At 41.9% G+C, this 20,339-nt stretch overlaps 1 protein-coding gene across 2 annotated transcripts in view; it reads right to left on the reverse strand.

Moving 5' to 3' along the window:
• RAB30 (RAB30, member RAS oncogene family) overlaps positions 1 to 20,339 on the reverse strand; it is an 89,581-nt gene that overhangs the window by 10,494 nt on the left and 58,748 nt on the right. For both annotated transcript variants that reach the window (XM_045508957.2, XM_010973439.3), the window contains exons 2-4: positions 13,150 to 13,250; positions 9,622 to 9,705; positions 3,655 to 3,838 (exon numbers count right to left, since the gene is read on the reverse strand). In XM_045508957.2, coding sequence (XP_045364913.1) covers positions 3,655 to 3,838; positions 9,622 to 9,705; positions 13,150 to 13,242 — 361 coding nt within the window. In that variant the 5' untranslated portion in view covers positions 13,243 to 13,250. The remainder of the gene's footprint in view (positions 1 to 3,654; positions 3,839 to 9,621; positions 9,706 to 13,149; positions 13,251 to 20,339) is intronic.

Raw genomic sequence — 20,339 nt, forward strand, 5'->3', positions numbered from 1 at the left:
CCTGAAATGAGCCTTTTCCCTTCACACCTGAACTGTCCCGGGAGGTCCTCACAGCACTGTGGACTGCTGTGAGGGCTGCCTCCACTAAAGAGGGATGCTTGATGCGGACCTGCTGTTAAGCTGTTTCCTCGCCTACATCCTTCTAAGTGACTATGATGCCAAGTGGGGCCTACGGTAGTCTCCTGAGTCAAAGTGTTTAGCAGAGCCTAATAAGACACCCCCTGTGGATGCTACACAATTCAGCATGTGCACAGACACACATACACACACACACTAGCTCTGTCCACTGAAAAGCCTAAAAAGCAATCACAAACCCCCTAGTAAAAAGGATTCCTATCACCTTGGTTGTAGCCTCAAAATACAACTTCCCATTGAAAAGAAACAGTGCTTCTTGAAGAAATGGCTAATTCCAGGTCCGGGAAAGGGAATGCATAAGATATGCCTGGAACGCTTTTCCTACCAGAAAGCAAGAAAGTTATCAAAGATTGCTGAGTCATGTCAAAGGGACTCAGGAGCCCATTTGAAGAAACTCCACTTTTATATAATATATATAGTTTATTGAAGTACAGTTAGTTACAATGTGTCGATTTCTGGTATAAAGCACAATGTCCCAGTCATGCATATACATACATGTATTCGTTTTCATATTTTTTTTTACTAAAGGTTATTACAAGATATTGAACATAGTTCCCTGTGCTATACCACAGAAACTTTTTTAAAAATCTATTTTTATTTAATGGCTAACATTTGTAAATCTCAAACTCCCAAATTTACCCCTTCCATCCCCGTAACCATAAGATTGTTTACTATGTCTGCAAGTCTGTTTCTGTTTTGTAGATGAGTTCATAGTGTCTTCTTTTTTTTTCAGATTCCACATATGAGTGATATCATATAGTTGTTTTTTTTTCCTCTTTCTGTCTTCACTTAGAAAGATGATCTCTAGGTCCATTCATGTTGCTGCAAATGGCATTATTTTATTCTTTTTATGGCTGAGTAGTATTCCATTGTATAAATACACCACTTCTTTATTCAGTCATCTGCTGATGGACATTTAGGTTGCTTCCAAGTCTTGGCTATTATATACATGGTGCTACTATGAGAACATTTGGGTACATGTATCTGAAACTCCACTTTCAAAGTTGCAACAATTGGAGCATCAGTAATAATCATTGCAAGGGACTGGAATACATCAAATATATTTAAATCTATGATGATATTCAAAATATAAACAAATGTCAATATTTTTGGAAGACTAGGCAACCAACTCACTACTTTAAAAAGTGATAAATGGAAAAGAAAGAATCAAGCATTTTTCTTGATTGTCCTATGAGAACTGTACCTCAGAATACCAACTATGAAGTGCATTTGCTAAAATGAAAAACAAAAAATCTGAATCTGACCAGGCTCTAGATTTACCTACAAATCTGCAAGAAATACGGGTGATGGAGGAACATATCAAATGACAACACAGAAGTAAAATAACAAAATTCAGACTTGAAAACACCACAGGACAAGCAAATGCTTTAACAAATAAATTCACAGGGAGCAAAAATGGAGGGATAACCTACAACTAAAAGGAAAATTGAAAGACATAAAAATTAATAACAAGATATGGACCTTATTTGGATCTTGATTTGAATAAAAATTTTTTAATGTATGAGCCAATCAAGGAAATTTGAATACTGTCTAAATTTTTTATGCTATTAAGGAATTGTTAATATTTTTAGGTGTGCAAATGGCATTGTGGTTAGGTTCTCTTTTTTTAAAATTTTTATCTTTTAGAGATACACACTAAAATAATATAAACTGAATTAGTACAACTCTGGGATTTGCTTCAAAATAACCTGCAGGGGAGGGCAGACAGAATAGATGGGGAACAGATGAAATAAGATTCGCTCTGAGTTGGTAACTGTCAAAGCTGTGAGATGTGTATATGGGAGTTCATTATACTGTTTTCTCTATTTTGCTTCTGCTTAAAACTTTCCATAATAAATTTTTTTTAAAAAAGCCAGTGTCTCTTTCATACTGAACTGACTAATTATGTCCCCTCATAACCTCACTTAACTTCCTTAGAATCCCAAGTAGTACTGCTTTGACTCAAGTTCTCAAGGGCTTTCTGTGGAACAGAGAAAAAGCTCAAGTCCAAAACAGACGGCTTTCAGCTCTTCACAGCAAAGGTGCTCCAGGAGGGTTTTCAGGACTGAGCCTGGAGCACTAGCTCATAGAGAGACACATACTTAATCCTGTGGCCTGAAGGAAAAGTCCAGCAGTTTGTTACAAGGCAGCATATTACAGCTGGACAAACACAGGGTTTGGAGTTATTCTTATATGCTGTGTGAGCTTGGGGAAGAACTTCACCTGTCTGAACCTTGGTTTCCTCATCTATATATTTGGGAACATGACACATAATGTTCCTAATATGATTTCTGGTACACAGATACTAGCTGTAATGCTTTCTGTAAAGTGTTTACTTAGCTTACTGTTAACCATGATTCATAACTGAATGTTTCTGAGGTTCTCTACCCGGCTTTCCAAAATTCAGGTCTTCCTAGAATATATAGCAATATTTCTTCTTAGGAAGAAAATATTTTAAAAATCATACAGTATTCGTATTTTTCCATGACCACTGGGGATTTTTAATAATCTAGTCCATTTCACTGCAATTCCATTTTTGGGGGACGGGGGTGGGTAGTTAGGTTTATGTATGTATCTATTTTTAGAGGAGGCACTGGGGATTGAACCCAGGACCTCATGCATGCTAAGCATGAGCTCTACCACTTGAGCTATACCCTTCCCCCTGCAATTCCATTTTTAATGGGTATATTTCTCACCACAGAAAATCATGGGTTGTTTTCTGCTTTTCCCCATACTAAATAGAGGTCCTACCCTCCTACAAGATGAAACAAATCCTTAGTGGATTCTTTCTGAAAATTGGTCAAAGTACATTTTTAAGGCAAAAAACAACTGCTTCAATAACAAATTCTTTATCAACTTAGATATGTTTTACTTGTAGACCAGCAGTTTCTGTGGCCTAGATTTTTTAAATGTTTAGCAGCCCACATAGCTTTCATGGCAGCCCACCTTCTTCCCTAGAGCTTGCACTGGTAGGAAAACCAATCAGCAATATTTTCTACTTTACTTTTCTAAACCATCACCATGGGATAGGATCTATTTCATTTTCTCTTCAATTGCGTTCAGAAGAACTGAATGTCGACTGATTTATATAGCTGTAGACTACACTCTTGGAAGGTACCATGGCACAAGCCTTATGTGATTATAAATTCTCTGATGCTCACATGTCAATTTCCCTCATTAGTCAAACATAAATACAAAACAGAAACAGATTCATAGACATAGAATACAAACTTGTGGTTGCCGGGGGGAGGGAGGTGGCTAAGGGACAGACCAGGAGTTTGAAATTTGTAGACACTGACAGATATATATAGAACAGATCAACAAGATTATACTGTATAGCACAGGGAAATAAATACAAGATCTTGTGGTAGCTAGCTCATGGCGAAAAAATGCGACAATGAATATATGTATGTTCATGTGGAAATGAAAAATTGTGCTCTACACTGGAAATTGACACAACATTGCAAACTGACTATAATTCAATAATAAAAAAAATTTCCCTCATTAGTCATTACTTACCCACTAGCACAGTGATGACCTTGTTGCTAGCATATTGTTCTATCTCCCGCAGCCACTCAGGAAGGCAACGGAAGGATTCCTCACAGGTTATGTCATAGGTGAGGATCAAGGCATTGGCGCTCCGGTAATAACTCTGGGTGATGGACCGAAATCTCTCTTGACCTGCTGTGTCCCAGATCTGAAGCTGTAAAGGCATTAGAAAAGGATCAGGGTGGAGAAGCAGAAAAGAAAGAAAGCACTGGTTTGCTTAGTTTAGAAACAGAATCACCTTCACCCAAATAATTTCATAGTTATTTTCTGCCCTAAGAAAAAGGCACCTATAATTTTTTTAAAAAATCTGTTCAGTGTGTCTGGTGAGAGAGAGGGACTCACTTTGTTTTTTGGGTTTTTTTCTTCATTAAAATATTTTGAGTTTTCCCCTTTATTCTTCCTTTTCAAAGGCATCTAGTGTAACATCATTTAAAAGGTGAAATTAGGGTATTTATGATCTGTTAATTTTTAGTATAAACCTATATTACCATAAGAATTGATATTTTTTATCTATAGATTCTCCATAGCTCATATTTTCATTTTCCATTTTGTTTATTTTCTAAACCAGAAAGCATATTCCTATGTCTTATTAAAGCTTTATATTCCTGTAACATATTTCAAACTTTCTCATTTTGGTTGTAAGCAGTAAATCCCCTCTATTCTTTAAAAAACAAAAAATCACCAAACTATTGAGCATTTATGTGCCAAGCTCTTTTCTAAGCACTTTAAATGTAATAACTCACTTAATCCTCACAATAACTCTATGAGGCAGGTACTATTACTATATCCATTTCTCACATAAAGAAACTGAGGCACAGAGAGATTAATGAACTTGCTCAATGTCTCATGGCCAATATGTCCAAGAGCTGATTCAACCAGGCATTGTGGTCCCAGAGTCTATGTCCTTAATCTCAATGCCTTATTACAAAGGTCGGGACACAGGGCAAGCTGTCACTCTGTGACTGCTGGCATATCAGGTAGCAACTGGAGAGAGAAAACCCAACTTCACCACCTTTTCCAGTTCAAAATTCAAATGACTATATTAAGGCATTATCTTTGTTACTGAAAACAGGAACAGTGCCATGACAGACAAGAATTTCTCTCCACCACTTTTAAATTCTCTGACCTTGGGCAAGTCACTTAAACTCTCTGGGCTTCTACGGCTTCTTTTTAAAAAGAGGTTTTAATAATATGCAAACCTGCTGAAAGTTCACATTTTCTGAAGTCATTTACCAGTTTTAAGACCTAATAACTGATGGTTCTAATAACAAAGAAGGCAAATTCACCTCAACCTGAATTTCACAGCACAGGGCAGACTTCTGAAAGAGAATCGTTCCCCAGAGAGACTGCTGAGTGCAGAACAAATCGCAGGCCTTGAGAAATAACAACAGCAGTAATCTCCCCTTCTAATCGCAGAAATTTCACTTGTCACAAGACGCATTCACCCCCATTAACAGAACATCATTTCCCCAGGGAAGACCTCCTGAACTTTTGGATCAGGCCAGGTTCCCCATCCCTGCCCCCCGACTCCCACATATTCCCTCCTGCAACCCACGCTATAACCCAGCCTCCTCCCTCACAGCACCTGACAACATCCGTATCACTTATTTATTTGTAGCAACTTGTTTAATAACCGTCTTCCTCATTAGACTGAAAGCTTCATGAAGGGGCAGTCAGGGTCCGTTTTACTTGCAGCATCCCTTACACCAAATAGTGTCTGGCATGTAGTAAATGTTCAAATATTTACTCATGGTCTCGTTTAAACTTTACAACAACCCAGTGAGGCAGGCAAGTTTATGCCTCCCTTTCATTAACAGGTTACACACAGCTAGTTACTTGCAAGGCTGGGACTCAGACTCCGGGGCTTCTGATTCCTAGTGGGGGACTCAGTCCACACACCGGGCTGCCTTTGCCACGGGAGACCGATTTAAATGTACATCTGCATCCAAAGAGGATGAGGCAGTTGGTGTCACCCTCTGCTCATACCAGTTTAGCTGAGGAGACGATGAGTGACTGGTGGTCCCTGCCACCAATCAGCGGCACACAGGCTCTTCTTTGATTTGAAGTAGCAGCTGCTCTTTGAGGATGTACACGAAAGCCTGTGTAGGCTGAAGGCACCCATACAGATGTTACAGCTTTTGCCAGGACAAAAGCTATTTCTCTTCTCTGCCCCAAACCTAGGGACATGGCTCCCCTCTACCAGGATGTGTCTTAGAACAAAAGACTATTAATTTAGTGCCACACTGAGCCTTGAAAAACACTTGTGATTGGATTTAATTCTGTCCATCATTAGAAATCAGTATGTTCCCATGACTGGCACATCTTGAGAACAGCTCTGAGAATTAAAACCACTGAAATATTTCCTAGAATAGTGATTCTATGCTTTTGCTAAGACGTATGCTGCTTCCTCAAAGGGGGCTGCCTGTTTCTAGCCTTATGGTTAATTTGAGGGAATCCGTATTCCACTGCCTTTATCATTGAACTTGGTTTCACTATTCCCTCTGCAATTCATTTGCTCTTTTTCAGCATTTATAGATGATTAATAGATGCAGAACACTGTGCTAAGCACAGGGAGGATAACAAAGTGAAATAAAATACAATCTCTGATCTCGAAGAGCTTGCAGTACAAGAAGGACAAACAACACGTAGTTGACCAACCAGAGTAAGAAATGAGATGTTTTATGAAAGAGTGTCTCCTGGTGTTAGTCTTATGTCCATCAATATGCTCTCAATACCACAGCCCTGGGCTTTCTAACCACTCTCACTCTAGCATGGGGCTGCGCTCTTCCAGTCTCTTCTTTGCACCGTCATTTACACCTCTACTGCCTCCCCATTACAATAATATACTGTGATCATTGGTTTACTAGCATGTCCCCTTGTTAGACTGAGTTCTTAAGGAGGCAAAGGCTGTCTTTTATTCAACCTTATATCCCCAGCGCCTTCCTAAAACAGTATGTGATACATGGTGAACACATTTGAATGATGGATAACTAAATGAACAAAGGATGGTGGAATCACAAAGGAAGGATTGATGCATTCTGCTTAAAAAATTAGTAGGATATTAAAGAAGATTTCACAGATAAAATGTTTGAGCAAGATGACAGTAAGTTACTAGGGACCAAGGATGCTTCCCCTAACACAGTGCCTGGCACAAAGCATCTACTCTAAGACAGGATGGTTGGATGAATGAAAGGATAGACAGATGGTTGAAAGAGCAGATACATGTGCACACTTTCCAGACTTTCAGATCTATGCAATACACACCTGATGAGAGGAAAATCCAGCAAATCTTCTATTTCTATTATAATTCATCTCCTAACATTAAAACATTGCAGACTGAGCTTAGAGCTTTGCTTATGACTCATTAACTTATGATAGGCTTTAAAAAATCAATGGAGAGGAGAAAATTCTGTATGTTTTAATTATATTTTCTACCCAAGGTCACCTTCATAATGCAGACCACTTTAAGAGAAGAGCCTCTTCCTCAACTTTGCCTTGACTGATTTGGCACCAAGCCTTAAAAGCCACAAGAATCTTTCTAATACCTTTGATAAGCTGCCTTTGATCCTGGGAACCACTCTAGAAGGAATGGTACTTGTAGGGGAGGCTGAGGGAGGATAAGTCAGGAGAGAAACCGAGGTTCTGGTCCTGCCCTGCCACTCGCCGGGCAGCCGATCTTGCAAAAACGACCAGTGGATTCTCTCTCCACTGACTCTATGGGGCTCTGAGAAAGCCTGCAAACCACTAGCAAAAAGACTGAACTATCACCAAGAAGAGGGATTCAGTAAAGGTTAAAGAACACTGGCAACAGTCAGACAACAGTCATCTCCTTAGTGAAGCCTGGGTTGCTCTCCTCACGCGTCCAAGTGTTAATGAGACCCGCGTTAATGTAACGCGGTTGAGGACAGACATTTTGTATCTGGATTCTACATACACGGCTAGAAAGAATCACAGGCAAATTAATTAGGACTGGATTTGGGAGATCAGCCAACTCTCACTTCCCAGAGATGAAGGTCCAGAGGCATAAAGCGATGAAAGGAACAGGAACTGTGCTGTGATACAAAGATGAGGAAGAGCTAAACCTTGTTCCCGGGGAGCCTGCGGTCTCGTGGTGGAGTGAGATGTTAAAAAAGGATGGATTTTAGCTAAGTGTAATACGTACTTTAAATGAAGTTATGATTCACAGAAAGTGGAATTAATATAATACCTAAACCTGGGGATTCAGGAAAGAAAAATAAACCTGTTCTTTACCGATGGGGACCACTTCTGATTCACGGCTATTTATTCCCAGGGCCTGGTGCACGGGACTGGATCTCTGGTCAAAGGAATGAACTCATACACATATGTGAATATAAATGAGAAACCCAAACACCTGGAAACAAAATGCCTGAAACAGCAGTTATCTTCACCCAGCTCCTTGGGATGGCAACCACCTCCCTCTCCTGGAACAAGACCACAAGTGGCTCTTCCTGCTGCCGCCTCTTAAGTGCACACCCCTGTCTCCCTCCTCTCCCCACACTATTTTTCTGACCTCTCCGGTTGGCATTTATGTGGATTTCCCACCCCGCTTTTGTTTTCCAGAGCCCTCAGCTCTCCATCACTGTTGTATTCAGTGTAGACGTCTTTGCAGTAAGGAACCTCTATGAGGAGTCAGGGCTGGAAGAGACCCTGGGAAAGCTTCTGTCCCCCACGCAGGAGCCTCATCCCTAAACACATCTCTGTGTGTCTGTGAAATTCTGTAAGAGCACCCTGGAGCTTCTCTGGTCTTCCAGAAGCATCTAAAGTGCAGGTTCATGCGGAAGGAGTGCAGGTTCATGCGGAAGAAGGATGCAAGTGACACGGACTCAGACTTGGGATGCTCAGGTTAGGATGCTGAGGTTGAGATCTGGCTGGAGCTCTGATGCTACAGGTCTCATTGTGCTGCTGGGGCCAGGGTCATCACTTCTTTCCATGGGATTCAGCTCTGATCTGATGGTGGAATTTCACTAACTCTGAGGGGCAGGCAGAGCACAGTGCCAAAAATCAGTATCTCTACCCTCCTTCCAAGTAATTTATTCTCACGGCACATTTCTTTCCATCGCCTCCTTCTTTCCTTGCTCCAAGGTGACGGGCTTGTTGTGCCTTCATTCTCTCTCTCATAGCAGGGGAGACCCCAGAGAGGCAGTGGGGTGCACCGGCTCACAAAACTGCTTCAGATCCTGCCTAACTCTTTTGCTAACTGTGTAGCCATGGATAAATAAGTCACCCAACCTCTCTGAAAACTATGACCTGAAGATAATTCACCACTTACCTCACAGGGTTTACAATAAAGATTAGGTTAAATACAGTAGCAAGTGTAAAAGCATGTAGCGGGGGACTGACACATATTAGGCACTTGAAAAACACTACCTCCCTTCTCCTGTTACTGAACACACCATATTCTTACAAGCACCAAACCATCCAGAGGCCACAAAAGGGGGAGGGGAGATCAAGGATCCCTCCCGGACCCCTTATTTAGTATTTCTCCCCTACTAGGGACAGAGGTCGGGTGGGAGACAGAATAATTCTAATAAATGATTCATAGGACAGAGTGACCCACGGCGAATGTAGGAATCAGGAGGCTCTTTCATGAGACTGCTGTTCAGAAGAAACAGCTCTGCTCAACTCAGGAGATCCTCAAAAGAAATTCCTTGTTTTTACATCACCTCTGACACGACAGAGACGGGACAAACTTGCCTTAGCCTTTTCTCTCTGTCTTACCACGTGTAAACACATCGCCCACAACTCGATCCTGCCCCCACAAAAGGAAGAGAGGAACTCTGTTTGGAAATAAGCTGCCATGGCTGATTACGTTATTTTCAATGTGGGTTTCCATTAGGTGATTTAATAAATGTTATGAAAACACTCCTTCCTCTCACACAGCACAATGAAAGCCTTATAAAACACTTAGCATCTTACCTTCACTTTTTCACCATTTATCTCCACTGTCTTAATCATAAAATCAACTCCAATTGTGGCTCCTTGTCCAGGGGGGAAAAGACCCTAAAGCAGAAATAATGGAAAATGACAATGAGCAAAATCTTTTGATGAAATGAAACTCTTCCCCACCTCCCCCATCACTGCAAATCACCAGCCCCTTTCTTTGGTTGAGTTAACTGGTAGGAAAAAGAACTCTGGTTAGTGTCATGGGAGCCCTGTTTAATTTAACTTTGTGTGTATGTTTTGAGGAGAGGAGGAAGGAGGGTGAATGGGGGAGAGAAAAGTGCTGAGAGCAGACGGAAGGGGGAAAGTGGACAAAGAAAGGGGAGGCAAGCAGAGAGGATATAGGGAGAGAACTGGGAAAGGACAGGGGACCTGATTTCAAAGAATTAAACAGAGAAATCAGACACAAGGATAGGACTGAGGAACATGGAGCCGCAGGGATGAGATCGGGATGGTTAGGGGAGGTGCTCTAAAAGGTAGTATCAAGGACGTTAAAACTGACTATTAGTCTACGGCAGGGAGATCCCTTGGGGTGAACTACAAATATGAAAAAAACAAACAAACAAGAACTCAATACAAGAAACGCGAATGAGACAGTGAAGTTTTGAATCTCCTAATCTCCTTCGGCTCTGAGAGTGGTAACTATGTCCCCAGTGCAATGTGCCACACAGATATATCTACATGAGAGCAGGGCCAGTGACCCTGGAAAGACAGCTGAAGAAAATAAAGTCATTCAGGGGGACAGTATATCAGAAATAGCACCAAGCCAGGAGTCAGCAGCCCTAGCCACTCTGAGTGACCTCAGGCACACCAGTCCCTCCCTCTGGCCAGATGTAATTATTTCAAGACAAAGCTTTACATCAAACTGGAATTTGAACTAGAAAGATACAATTCTAGTAAAATCACATGTATAATGTAATTTTCTGTTACATAATAGTTCCTGTAAGCTTAGGGAGGGAGTTGGAGGTAGGAGGAATTCTAGAGAAAGACCTCATCACCTAGATTCTCTTCCTCTTCACATCCATATTCCAGAATTTCCAGAGATTAAAGTAAAATGGACTTTATTAGCTCTGGGAGCTAAGATTGGGGCACCTTTAATTAAGTCCATTCCCTAAAAAGACGGTTCTTTCATTAAAGTTTGGACTTAAAATAATGAGCTTCAAACCAACAGAAAATGTTCCACTGCATGTCTGCAAAAGATGTAAATATAAACATTCATAACTTTACTTACAAATATTGAATCAATTTTCTTCTATTTTGGTTTGGCTCAAACACAAGGCTGCCAAGCTTCAAGTTTATAGCTCCAGCTGTTTTACAGTATAACAAGTGCCAAAGAAGAAAACAAATCCTTCCCAATGTCTCCCCCATCATTTTGTTCCCCAATTCCTCATGCCTCAAACACAGTTGAATCCAATTCATTTTAACTGTCTAGTAAGTAACAAAACCAAACATAGCCCTGTCTATGAAATATGAACTTTTGAAGTTGAGGGACTGGGAAGGGTAAAAAGTAGACAGAAAAGAAAAATAAGGGGCACTGTGCTTACTGGTAAAAAATTACTGTTTAAAAAATGGAAGTATTTTTATCCCTAATAACAAGAATTAGGCTTTTAAAAAGAAAAGCCAGATTCCTATGGTCTCAGAGGTTAGGACATGTGGAAGATAAAAATGATTAGGCTAAGGGTTGGGGTATAGCTCAGTGTTAGGGCACATGCTTAGCACACATGAGGTCCTGGGTTCAATCCCCAGTACCTCCATTTAAAAAAAAAGAAAAAAATGGTCAGGCTATGAACCAGAAGACCTGAGTTCTAATTCTAGCCTTGCCACTAACATGATATGAGATGCAAATAAGTCATTTCATCCCTTTAGACCTGAGTTTTCCACCAGTGAAATGAGAGGAATGGGCTGACAAATCTCTAAGGGAACTTTCAGTAATAAGACAAGGTCAAGGGAACTGTTGATAAAAGGACTGAAAATTTCTCTACATCTCTGCAGTCTTGTCCTCCTGCCAAAAGCAGAAAAGATTACTGACATTAGGTGGAAGGAAAACCAGTTGGAATTCCCGGCACAATGCCGTGGCAGCTGCCTGAGCCCAGATGCCTGTTAGCTTGTTACTTCTGATTTTACCAGGCCACGGCTTAGTAAATAAGCACACGTTCTAGTCTGTGTTCATTATCATGGGAAAAACCTTGACATTTCCAAAGGTGACTCTTTGTCCTCTAGCTGTTTGTGTTATCCAATCCGCCTCTGCAGTTTTCCACAGAACCACAGACTGTCAGAGCTGGAAGGGGCCTTGGAGATCATCATGCCCCTGGCGGGCGGTGGGGAGGCCTGGCCGGGGGACATAACTTCCCCGTGTCTCCACTCTCAAACCAGTGTTCTTCCCCCGACACCAGGCTGCCCTGTGCCTTAGACAGGAGAGCTATTATCAATCTTCCCAACTATTACTTTATGAAAATACAAGAGGCAAGCACGCTAATCCTGAAAAGGATGCCATTCATTATTTTCCGGGAAAACACAAAAGGTCAACCTCAGAAAGATTTCCCACCCATTTCTGTATAAAATCAGGTATATAATCCCTGGCAGGAATTCTCAAAAGGGCAGCCCCAGAGGGAACTTGTACTCAAAACATATGATAAGAACTCAACCCAGAAAGAACATTTAATTTAGTTCAAATAGTCCTTCACTGTTCTCATTTCATTCCCGTTAAACAGATTAGAAAAATGAGCATATGTGGTTTTAAACCAAAACAATTCAGTCAGTTTCTTGGAAGAAATTGACAGGGCATCAGCAGGGAGCTTCAATAGTTTAATTTGTATTTGAGTTTTTATAAAGTTAATATTTAGGTTGAACTTGATGTCCAGATTCATTTGTTTCCACCTTTGGATTATTATTAACGAATAATCTTTTTTTTAATCTTATAAGCTATTTTTGATGCTGCACACTGAAAGCAAAACTACTCGCCCCTTTCACACAAGGAAGCCACAGGAGGCGTGGGAGGGCTGGTGTTGAGCCACCCAGCTGTGTGCCCTCGACACGGTTTAAAAACTCTAGTCAATACAAACTATTACATACAAAATAAATAATCTATGAGAATATATTACACAACACAGGGAACAGAGCCAATAGTTTATAATAACTCTAAATGGAATATAACCTTTAAAATTTGTGAATCATTATGTTGTACACCTGTAACATGTTATATTGTACATCAACTACACTTTCAGTTTTAAAAATAAAAAATTAAAAAAAAAAATAAAGAACAAAGGGTATTTCACAGAGAAAGGAGGGGTCGTGTTCACCGTTGCTGAGACTTCAAATAAAATGAAAAATTTTAAGTGTCTCCCCCCACCCCAAATCCGCAAAACTCTAGGCTATAGAGCTGGTGCGCTTGTAAAGGGTGCATTCAGGCCCGGCAGCCAGGAGGCTGGTGCGGGTACCACTCACCCATCCAATCAGGATCCCCGGACCTCGCAGGCCAGACGGAGAAACCCACCCCGGACTTACCTGAGTGAATCGGCGGACTAGGCACGTCTTCCCCACACCAGCATTGCCGATTAAAACAATTTTAAACAGGAAATCATAATCTTCCATACTCATTTACACAGCTGCAAGGCAAACACAGGCACGAGTGAGAGGGGCCTGGTCAGACCTGCCCGCAGAGCTCAAGCTGCGCCAGCCGGTCTCCTTGGGAACAACGGGTCTGACTCATTTGAGAAGCAATTTAACGCTCCCCTCCGGTGACCCTGCAAGCGAGAGAGGAACACAGGTGTTTGGTCACAGACGGACTTTATTCCTTCCCCGTTACCTCACGCCACAGAGAGTAAAGGACACAGATGCCCTTTCACCTGGTAACCTTTATTCTTCCAAGCAGTCAGGTCGCAGGTCGCTCATGTGATAAGATGTTTTCTTTTAGCATCAAAAGAAGATTATAAATTGACTTGCCGACAAGCTAGGGGCTCAAGGGAGCAGAGTGATGGGGAGCCCATCCAAAACTGAAAGGTGGTTTTTTGGACCCACTGTATGTGCCTCTGGGAAGAAGGGTCAGAGATTGGGAGACTGAACCAAGGGGAAGGAACTAGGGAGGTACCTTCCAGTCTCCTGCAAGCCCTGGGTGGGGTCTTACTACTGGGAGTCACTGCCAATTTCCCTTCTACCACCCCCCTGCTCTGCACCTCCTGTAAGCCCTGCTGATGCTGTGAAACCTCCCAAAGTGCCAGTCTTTTCATTCCCATGGGCTGTGTATACTGCGTTTCCTCTGCATGGGACGCCCTCCTGCCACCCTGTGTCGGGAACTCAGTCCTTTAAGGACCAATGCAAGCATCTCTTTCTCTGAATTTTTCGCTGATCTCCCCCAGATACATTCCTCTGTCCTAAAACTTCATACAAGTATTTGTTCAAATGTCTGCCTCATCCTTGAGGGAGGGGATGATGTCTTCCCACTCTATTTTCCTAGCCCACGGGACAGAGTTACACTTACTAAATATCTACCCCATAGAATTAAATAATTAATTAATGGGCCTGTGGCTTTAGAGTAGGCCGTAGTTTCTCAACAGTGCTAAAAAGAATACTCTCTGCTCTGTTGATTTCAGAGGACGATTGTGAAGAATTCTAAAAAAGAAAAAAACTACACAAAAGATCTTGGGACCCATAAAGCCCTATCCCAGTGAAAACAATTGAGTACTTACTGTAGCGCTGTGCTAATCACTGTAAGAAATACAGAGATGAGACGGTCTCTGCCCTTGAGACCCACACAAGAAAAGTTAAAGAACAATAACAAAGTTAAATACAATTCAAACCAGCAGCAGAGCTCATTTCATAAGGTGAAGAACAAGACAGACGGAGCCTGGAAGAAGAGGAAAAGGACGATCAGCAAGCCCAAGAGGGGAAAGGGACCTCGGAAGCCAGAGCAGCCTTGGGGTCACTCCTGCCAGGGAGCAGAAGCGGGAAGTGCCGCAGGGCTGCAGGGTGGATGGAGAGCCTGCTGCCCTGAGACCTGTCAAGGAGCCAGGGGAGCAGACTCCCCGTGAGCAAAGGTGATGTCTGTGTGATTCCAGTGATTCTTGGGAAGAGGACTGACAGCCTATAATGGAAAAGAAAATGAAAAGGAATATATATATATATATGTAAAACGGAATCCTGATGCTCTACACCAGAAATTAACACATTATAAATTGAGTTTTTTAAATTAATTAATTAATTAATTAATTAATTAATTAATTAATAAAAGAATCTGGGGCCATAAGCAGTCGTTGAACTCACTATATGCCAGACTCTCTACTTGGCACTTTGTGCCTACTTCCACTTGTTTTTACAAGTCTATGAGGCTGGTATTTATTAACATGTTAGCTGTTTTACAGGTGAGTAAATTGAGGGTAGCCCAAAGTCATAAAGCAAAGAGCCAGACTTCAAGTTCAGAAGGTATACCCTGCTATCCAAAGAAGTCTCCCTGCTACGTGTTCCCACGGTCCCCTCCCCTGCCCTACAATAATACTCACCAAGTTTTACTGTACTTAATCATATATATCTCTCACACTCCATCCCTAAGCACTTCTACCCCACATGCACACACAACTGAGAGGAATGAGGTGTCTGTCCGGTTGAGTCCTGATCCCACACCTCCCTGTCATCATCACTATCATCATCATCACCACCACCACCATTATCATCTCATTCTATATTATTAACTCATTTAGTCCTCATAATATATCTCAGGGGGACACTATTAGCATCCTAACATGGGGATACCGAGGCACAGGAGAAGTTAAATAAGTCATTAAGGTCCCACTTAAAGGTGGGTCCCACTTCACTGGTAGAGCTGAAATTCAAACCCAAATAGCCTGGGTCCAGCTCCCATGTCCCTGAAGCGCTCCCCTATAGCACCTTTCACAATGCCTGGCTCACACTAGGAGCTTCAGAAAGATCCGATGAACCGAATGATGAAGGACAAGGCTCAATAAATGTGATTTCTTTTTTCTCTTCCCCTCTGGCTTCAACTCCCAGACTCTTTCTTACCACACTGTAGTAGTTTAAATAAGAATCAAGTTCAGACTCCGGCTAAAAACCCAGGGATTAAAACTCAATAAAGCTGTTAAAAGTAAAAAGAAAATAGACCTCAGGGCTAGGAAAAAGGAGAACAGGCAGACATGAGGCTCTGTGGGTCATGCACGGGCCACAACTCTGCTTCCTCAGCCAGCTAAAAGAGAACACAGGTTGGAGCTGCTTTCTTTTCCTGTGCTTAGATTGCAACGTATTTATTTCTCTATCTTTAGCAGAGGTCAAAGAAACAAAGCAGAGAACCCAGAGGAGGATGTCTGAAAATAAAGACCAGAGAAACCGGGCTCCTAAGAGAAGGTTAGTGGTGCCCAAGTTATGCATCTTCAGGGAAAGGAGGCAAAGGGTTACTCGGCCAGAATCAGCTCTCAAAGTCAAGTCTTACACGGTTATCAGCAGGAGCCAGCTACAGAATAAAAGGGAAGACCCTTCTCCTTTCTATAAGAAATTAACTTTAATCCTCCATTGAATGTTTCTTTAAATAAACCTCTGGGAGAAAAAGTGTTTGGCCTCTTTAAAAATGCAGACTGCCTGTGGTAAAGGCTGGGCTGTAAACTCCGGGGTTACTGGCTGTGGTTACTGTTCTGTTTCTAATAGAAAACACATTGCTGGATGAAAAGCTCACAAGACTGTCTGGAAACTATGCTCTGAGGAAGCCTTTTACTTTGGGACGTAACAGTAACGTAACAGCTCAGGTATCACCAGTCACCACGTGATGAGACAGCATCCCAGGAGGGGGCACCCACTCAGAAGCAGTCAGTTACACCTCGCCCTACAACTGACAACAAAAGTCACACCTTGTCTGGAGAGCAAGCATATCAGAGATATGCTACTGGCCAAGCACAATCCTAGGAATTTTATATTCTATGCTTGTTGTTAATAACAACAACAACAATAATAACTGACACATAACTCGATGTTTATTATGTGTCAGGTATTCTTCTACATGTATTCACTCATTTAATCCTCATAGCAATCATATGAGGTAGGTACTACTGTTATCACCCTAACTTACAGAAGAGGAGGAAACTGAGGCACAGAGAGGTTGTTCTCAAGTCACACAGCTAGTTAGTCTTAGGACAAGGATTCAAACCCAGATCCATCTGACTCCAAAGCACGGCTCCTTCTGAAATATGATGCTGCTACGCCTTGCCTTGTGGTTGACAGCACTGTTACAACTGTCATGAGGCTTAGTTGACTGGACCCCCAGACCTACTCGAATTGCAGTGTTCTGGAAACTTCCTGCACTGGAAGCAGCCCACCCACACTGAAAGGGCCACTCACTGACTCCAGGTTGCACAAGCACGGCTCTCGCTGTGCCCTCTGAGCCCAGGTCTCTTAGGAGCTGGACCCAGACTCCTCCTGGCAAATCACACCCACAATTCAGTCACCATTCTTTGCTGTGATCAGCACAGGGGAGATAAACAGGAACACTACTCAGATAAACTAGCAAAACCTCAACCATCATAATCACCATGAGAGCTCTAAATAAACAGATATGTACATAAGACTCAAAAAAGGAAGATGAGGAAAAGAAAAAATGAGTTTAAAAAAGGTAAGAAAACAAGATGTAGAGAGAAGCAAGATGGCGGAGTAGAAGGGCGCTCATAGCTCACCCTCTCTCACAAATACACCAAAACTCACATCTACAGACCCACTCAGCTGACCAGAGTACCTGCCGAACTCCGACAGAACATCGCCCTCTTCGAAAGACAAAGATGCCAAAAATCTGGTAGGAGAAAAGGGGGAAAAAAAGAAGAGAAAGCAAAACAGTGCGGGACCGGTCCCGCGGGGAGGGAGCGGCAAAGGAGGAATAGAGCTCGTTCGCTGAACCTTCCCATCTCCAATGGAGAGGGCAGCAGGACGGAGGGGGAGCCTCCGAGGCTCGGATCTGTACAGAGCACCCCTTGACCAAAAGAACCAAGTTAAACGGGCACAAAGGGTCCCTGCAACACCCAGCCCGAGATGCGAGCCGGCAGCTGGGGCCGGGACAGGCTGCCCAAGCCAGGCGGAGGACTGCAGCGGCTGCACTGAGGCAGCCCCGGGGGGACTGCAGGGGGCTGCGCGCCGTGGCTGGGAGGGGATACGGAACAGAACAACCTTGGTCCCCCATAAATTACAGGAAAAAAAAGCAAAGCAACACTGCCGGTGTGCCCTGGGGGGAGGAGCGCTGTAGCCTTTGTCTCCTCAGACCCGCGACACCATTACTGGCGCTTCTCGCGACAAGAGAGGCGGGGCGCAGCCATGGCCGCCATCTCCTCCTGTGCACAGTGCTAGCGCAGGGGTGGGGTCAAGACTTGAATCTGCACCTGGGGGCTCTGCAACCTCCTAGGCAGGACTGAGACTTGTTTACAGCTGGAGGCAGATAGGATCTTCCTGCCCTGAAACCTCAGAGAACTCGCACCGCCAAGACAGACAAGGAGCTGAGTTTTGAAACAGAGCAGGGGCGGGGTGGTTCTGTGGTCTTCCCTGAGCCTGCCTACGAAGCACCGACCCAAGGCTGAGCGGGCAGCCGCACAGAGCAGCGGACGGACCTGCGCCAGCAGAGGGTGGGCGGTCACACACCTTCCTGGCAGGAACGCAGCACCTGATCGAGGTGCTGGGAGGGGGCGTAATCTTCTTGCCGACAGGCACTGGGAGCAGCACAGAGGAGGGCGCCAAGGAAGGGCCTCTGGAAACAGCAAGCTGAGTTCGCGAAACAGGGCAAAGGCAGAAAGACTTCTCGATGAAACCGTTAAGAGTGCACACTCTCCAGGAGAACACATCCTTTTTTTGTTTTAATCTTTTTTATATCTGTTTTATTTTCTATTATCTTTTTAATCTTTACTTTTTAAACAGTTGTATATGTTTACAGTTTTAATCCCTTTTAAACTTTTCTTTTAAAATTTTTTTATTATTATTTTTAAAAATCCACCTCATTTCATTTTTAATTCTCTTGGTTTTGATCTCCTGTTATTGATTATTCACAGGTTTCAAATATTGTTTTTTGATTTTTTTCTCCTTTTTATTAAGGTTTTTAAAAGATGTCTCAACTCAATTGCTATTCTGCTTCAACTTGATCTTCTATTATTGATTATACACTGTTTTCAAATCTTTTTTTCTCCCTTCTTTTAAAATTCTCTTTTATCTGTTGTTAAAATCTGTTCTATTTTCTATTACCTTTTAAAAATTTACTTTTTAAACAATTGTATGTGTCTCCAGTTTTAATCCCTTTAAAATTTTTCTTTTAAAATATTTTTATTTTTATTTTTATTACTTTTAAAAATCCACCTCATTTCATTTTTATTTCTCTTGGTTTTGATCTGTTATTGATTATATACAGGTCTTAAATATTGTTTTCTGATCTTTTCTCCTTTTTTTTTTTTTAAGGTTTTTAAAAGAGGTCTCAAATCAAATTGCTATTCTGCTTCAACTTACTCTTCTATTATTGATTATACACTGTTTTCAAACGTTTTTCTCCTCCATTCTTTTAAAATTCTCTCTTTTTTTTTAAGTTTTATTCCTGCATAGGCTTTAGATAGATAAATAAACTCCTTAAGGACCACAATAGATAACTAATACTCCTTAAGCCACAGTGCCAGAGAGATATGAACAATATGAAGAAGGAGAGGAACCACTCCTAGTTAAAAAAGCAAGAGATATCCCCTGAAAGCATGATCAAGGAAATAGACATTGATGGCCTACTAGATCAGGATTTCAAAAAAGGAGTGATCAAAGTACTGAAGGAACTAAAAGAGATAGTGTTTAGAGATATAAAATATGTCAAGAATGAAATGGAAGCTATAAAGAAGAGCCAAGTAGAACTGGTCAACTCATTGGCTGAGATGAGACCTGATCTAAAGGCTGTACAAAGCATGCTAGATAATGCAGAGGAACGAATAAGTGACCTAGAAGACAGAACAACAGAAAGCACCCAATCAGAACAGCCGAGAGAAAAACAAATAAAAAACAGTGAAAACAATATAAGGGGCCTATGGGATAATGTAAAGCGTGCCAATCTACACATAATAGAGGTTCCAGAAGGGGAAGAAAGAACAAAGGGGATTGAAAAGGTATTTGAAGAAATCATGACCGAAAACTTCCCAAATCTAAAGAAGGAATCAGATATCCAAGTACAGGAGACTCAGAGGGTCCCAAACAGACCCACACCAAGACATATCATAATCAAGATGGCCAGAATCAAGGATAAAGAAATGATCCTAAAGGCAGCAAGAGAAAAACAAAGAATGAGTTAGAAGGGAATCCCCGTAAGGCTTTCAGCTGATTTCTCTACACAAACACTACAGGCCAGAAGGGAGTGGCAAGATACATTGAAAGTCCTGAATGAAAAAAAGATGCAGCCTAGGATACTCTATCCAGCAAGGCTATCCTTTAGAATAGAAGGAGAGATAAACAATTTCAGACAACCAAAAACGAAGAGTTTAGCAACATAAAACCCATGCTAAAAGAAATATTGACAGGTCTACTCTAAATAGAAAAGAAGCAGGATGCTACAAAAATGAGAAACTCATAACTGGAAAGGTGATAACTATCATGAATTACAAATAGAATAAACACAAAATTGTAAAAGAAGATATCTAAATCATTAAGAGCGGGAGAGGGAAGCAAGAAAATATAGAGCATTTTTTTTCTTTCTTTTAAAT

The sequence above is a fragment of the Camelus bactrianus genome, chromosome 10, assembly GCF_048773025.1.
Source record: "Camelus bactrianus isolate YW-2024 breed Bactrian camel chromosome 10, ASM4877302v1, whole genome shotgun sequence".
NCBI lineage: Eukaryota > Metazoa > Chordata > Mammalia > Artiodactyla > Camelidae > Camelus > Camelus bactrianus.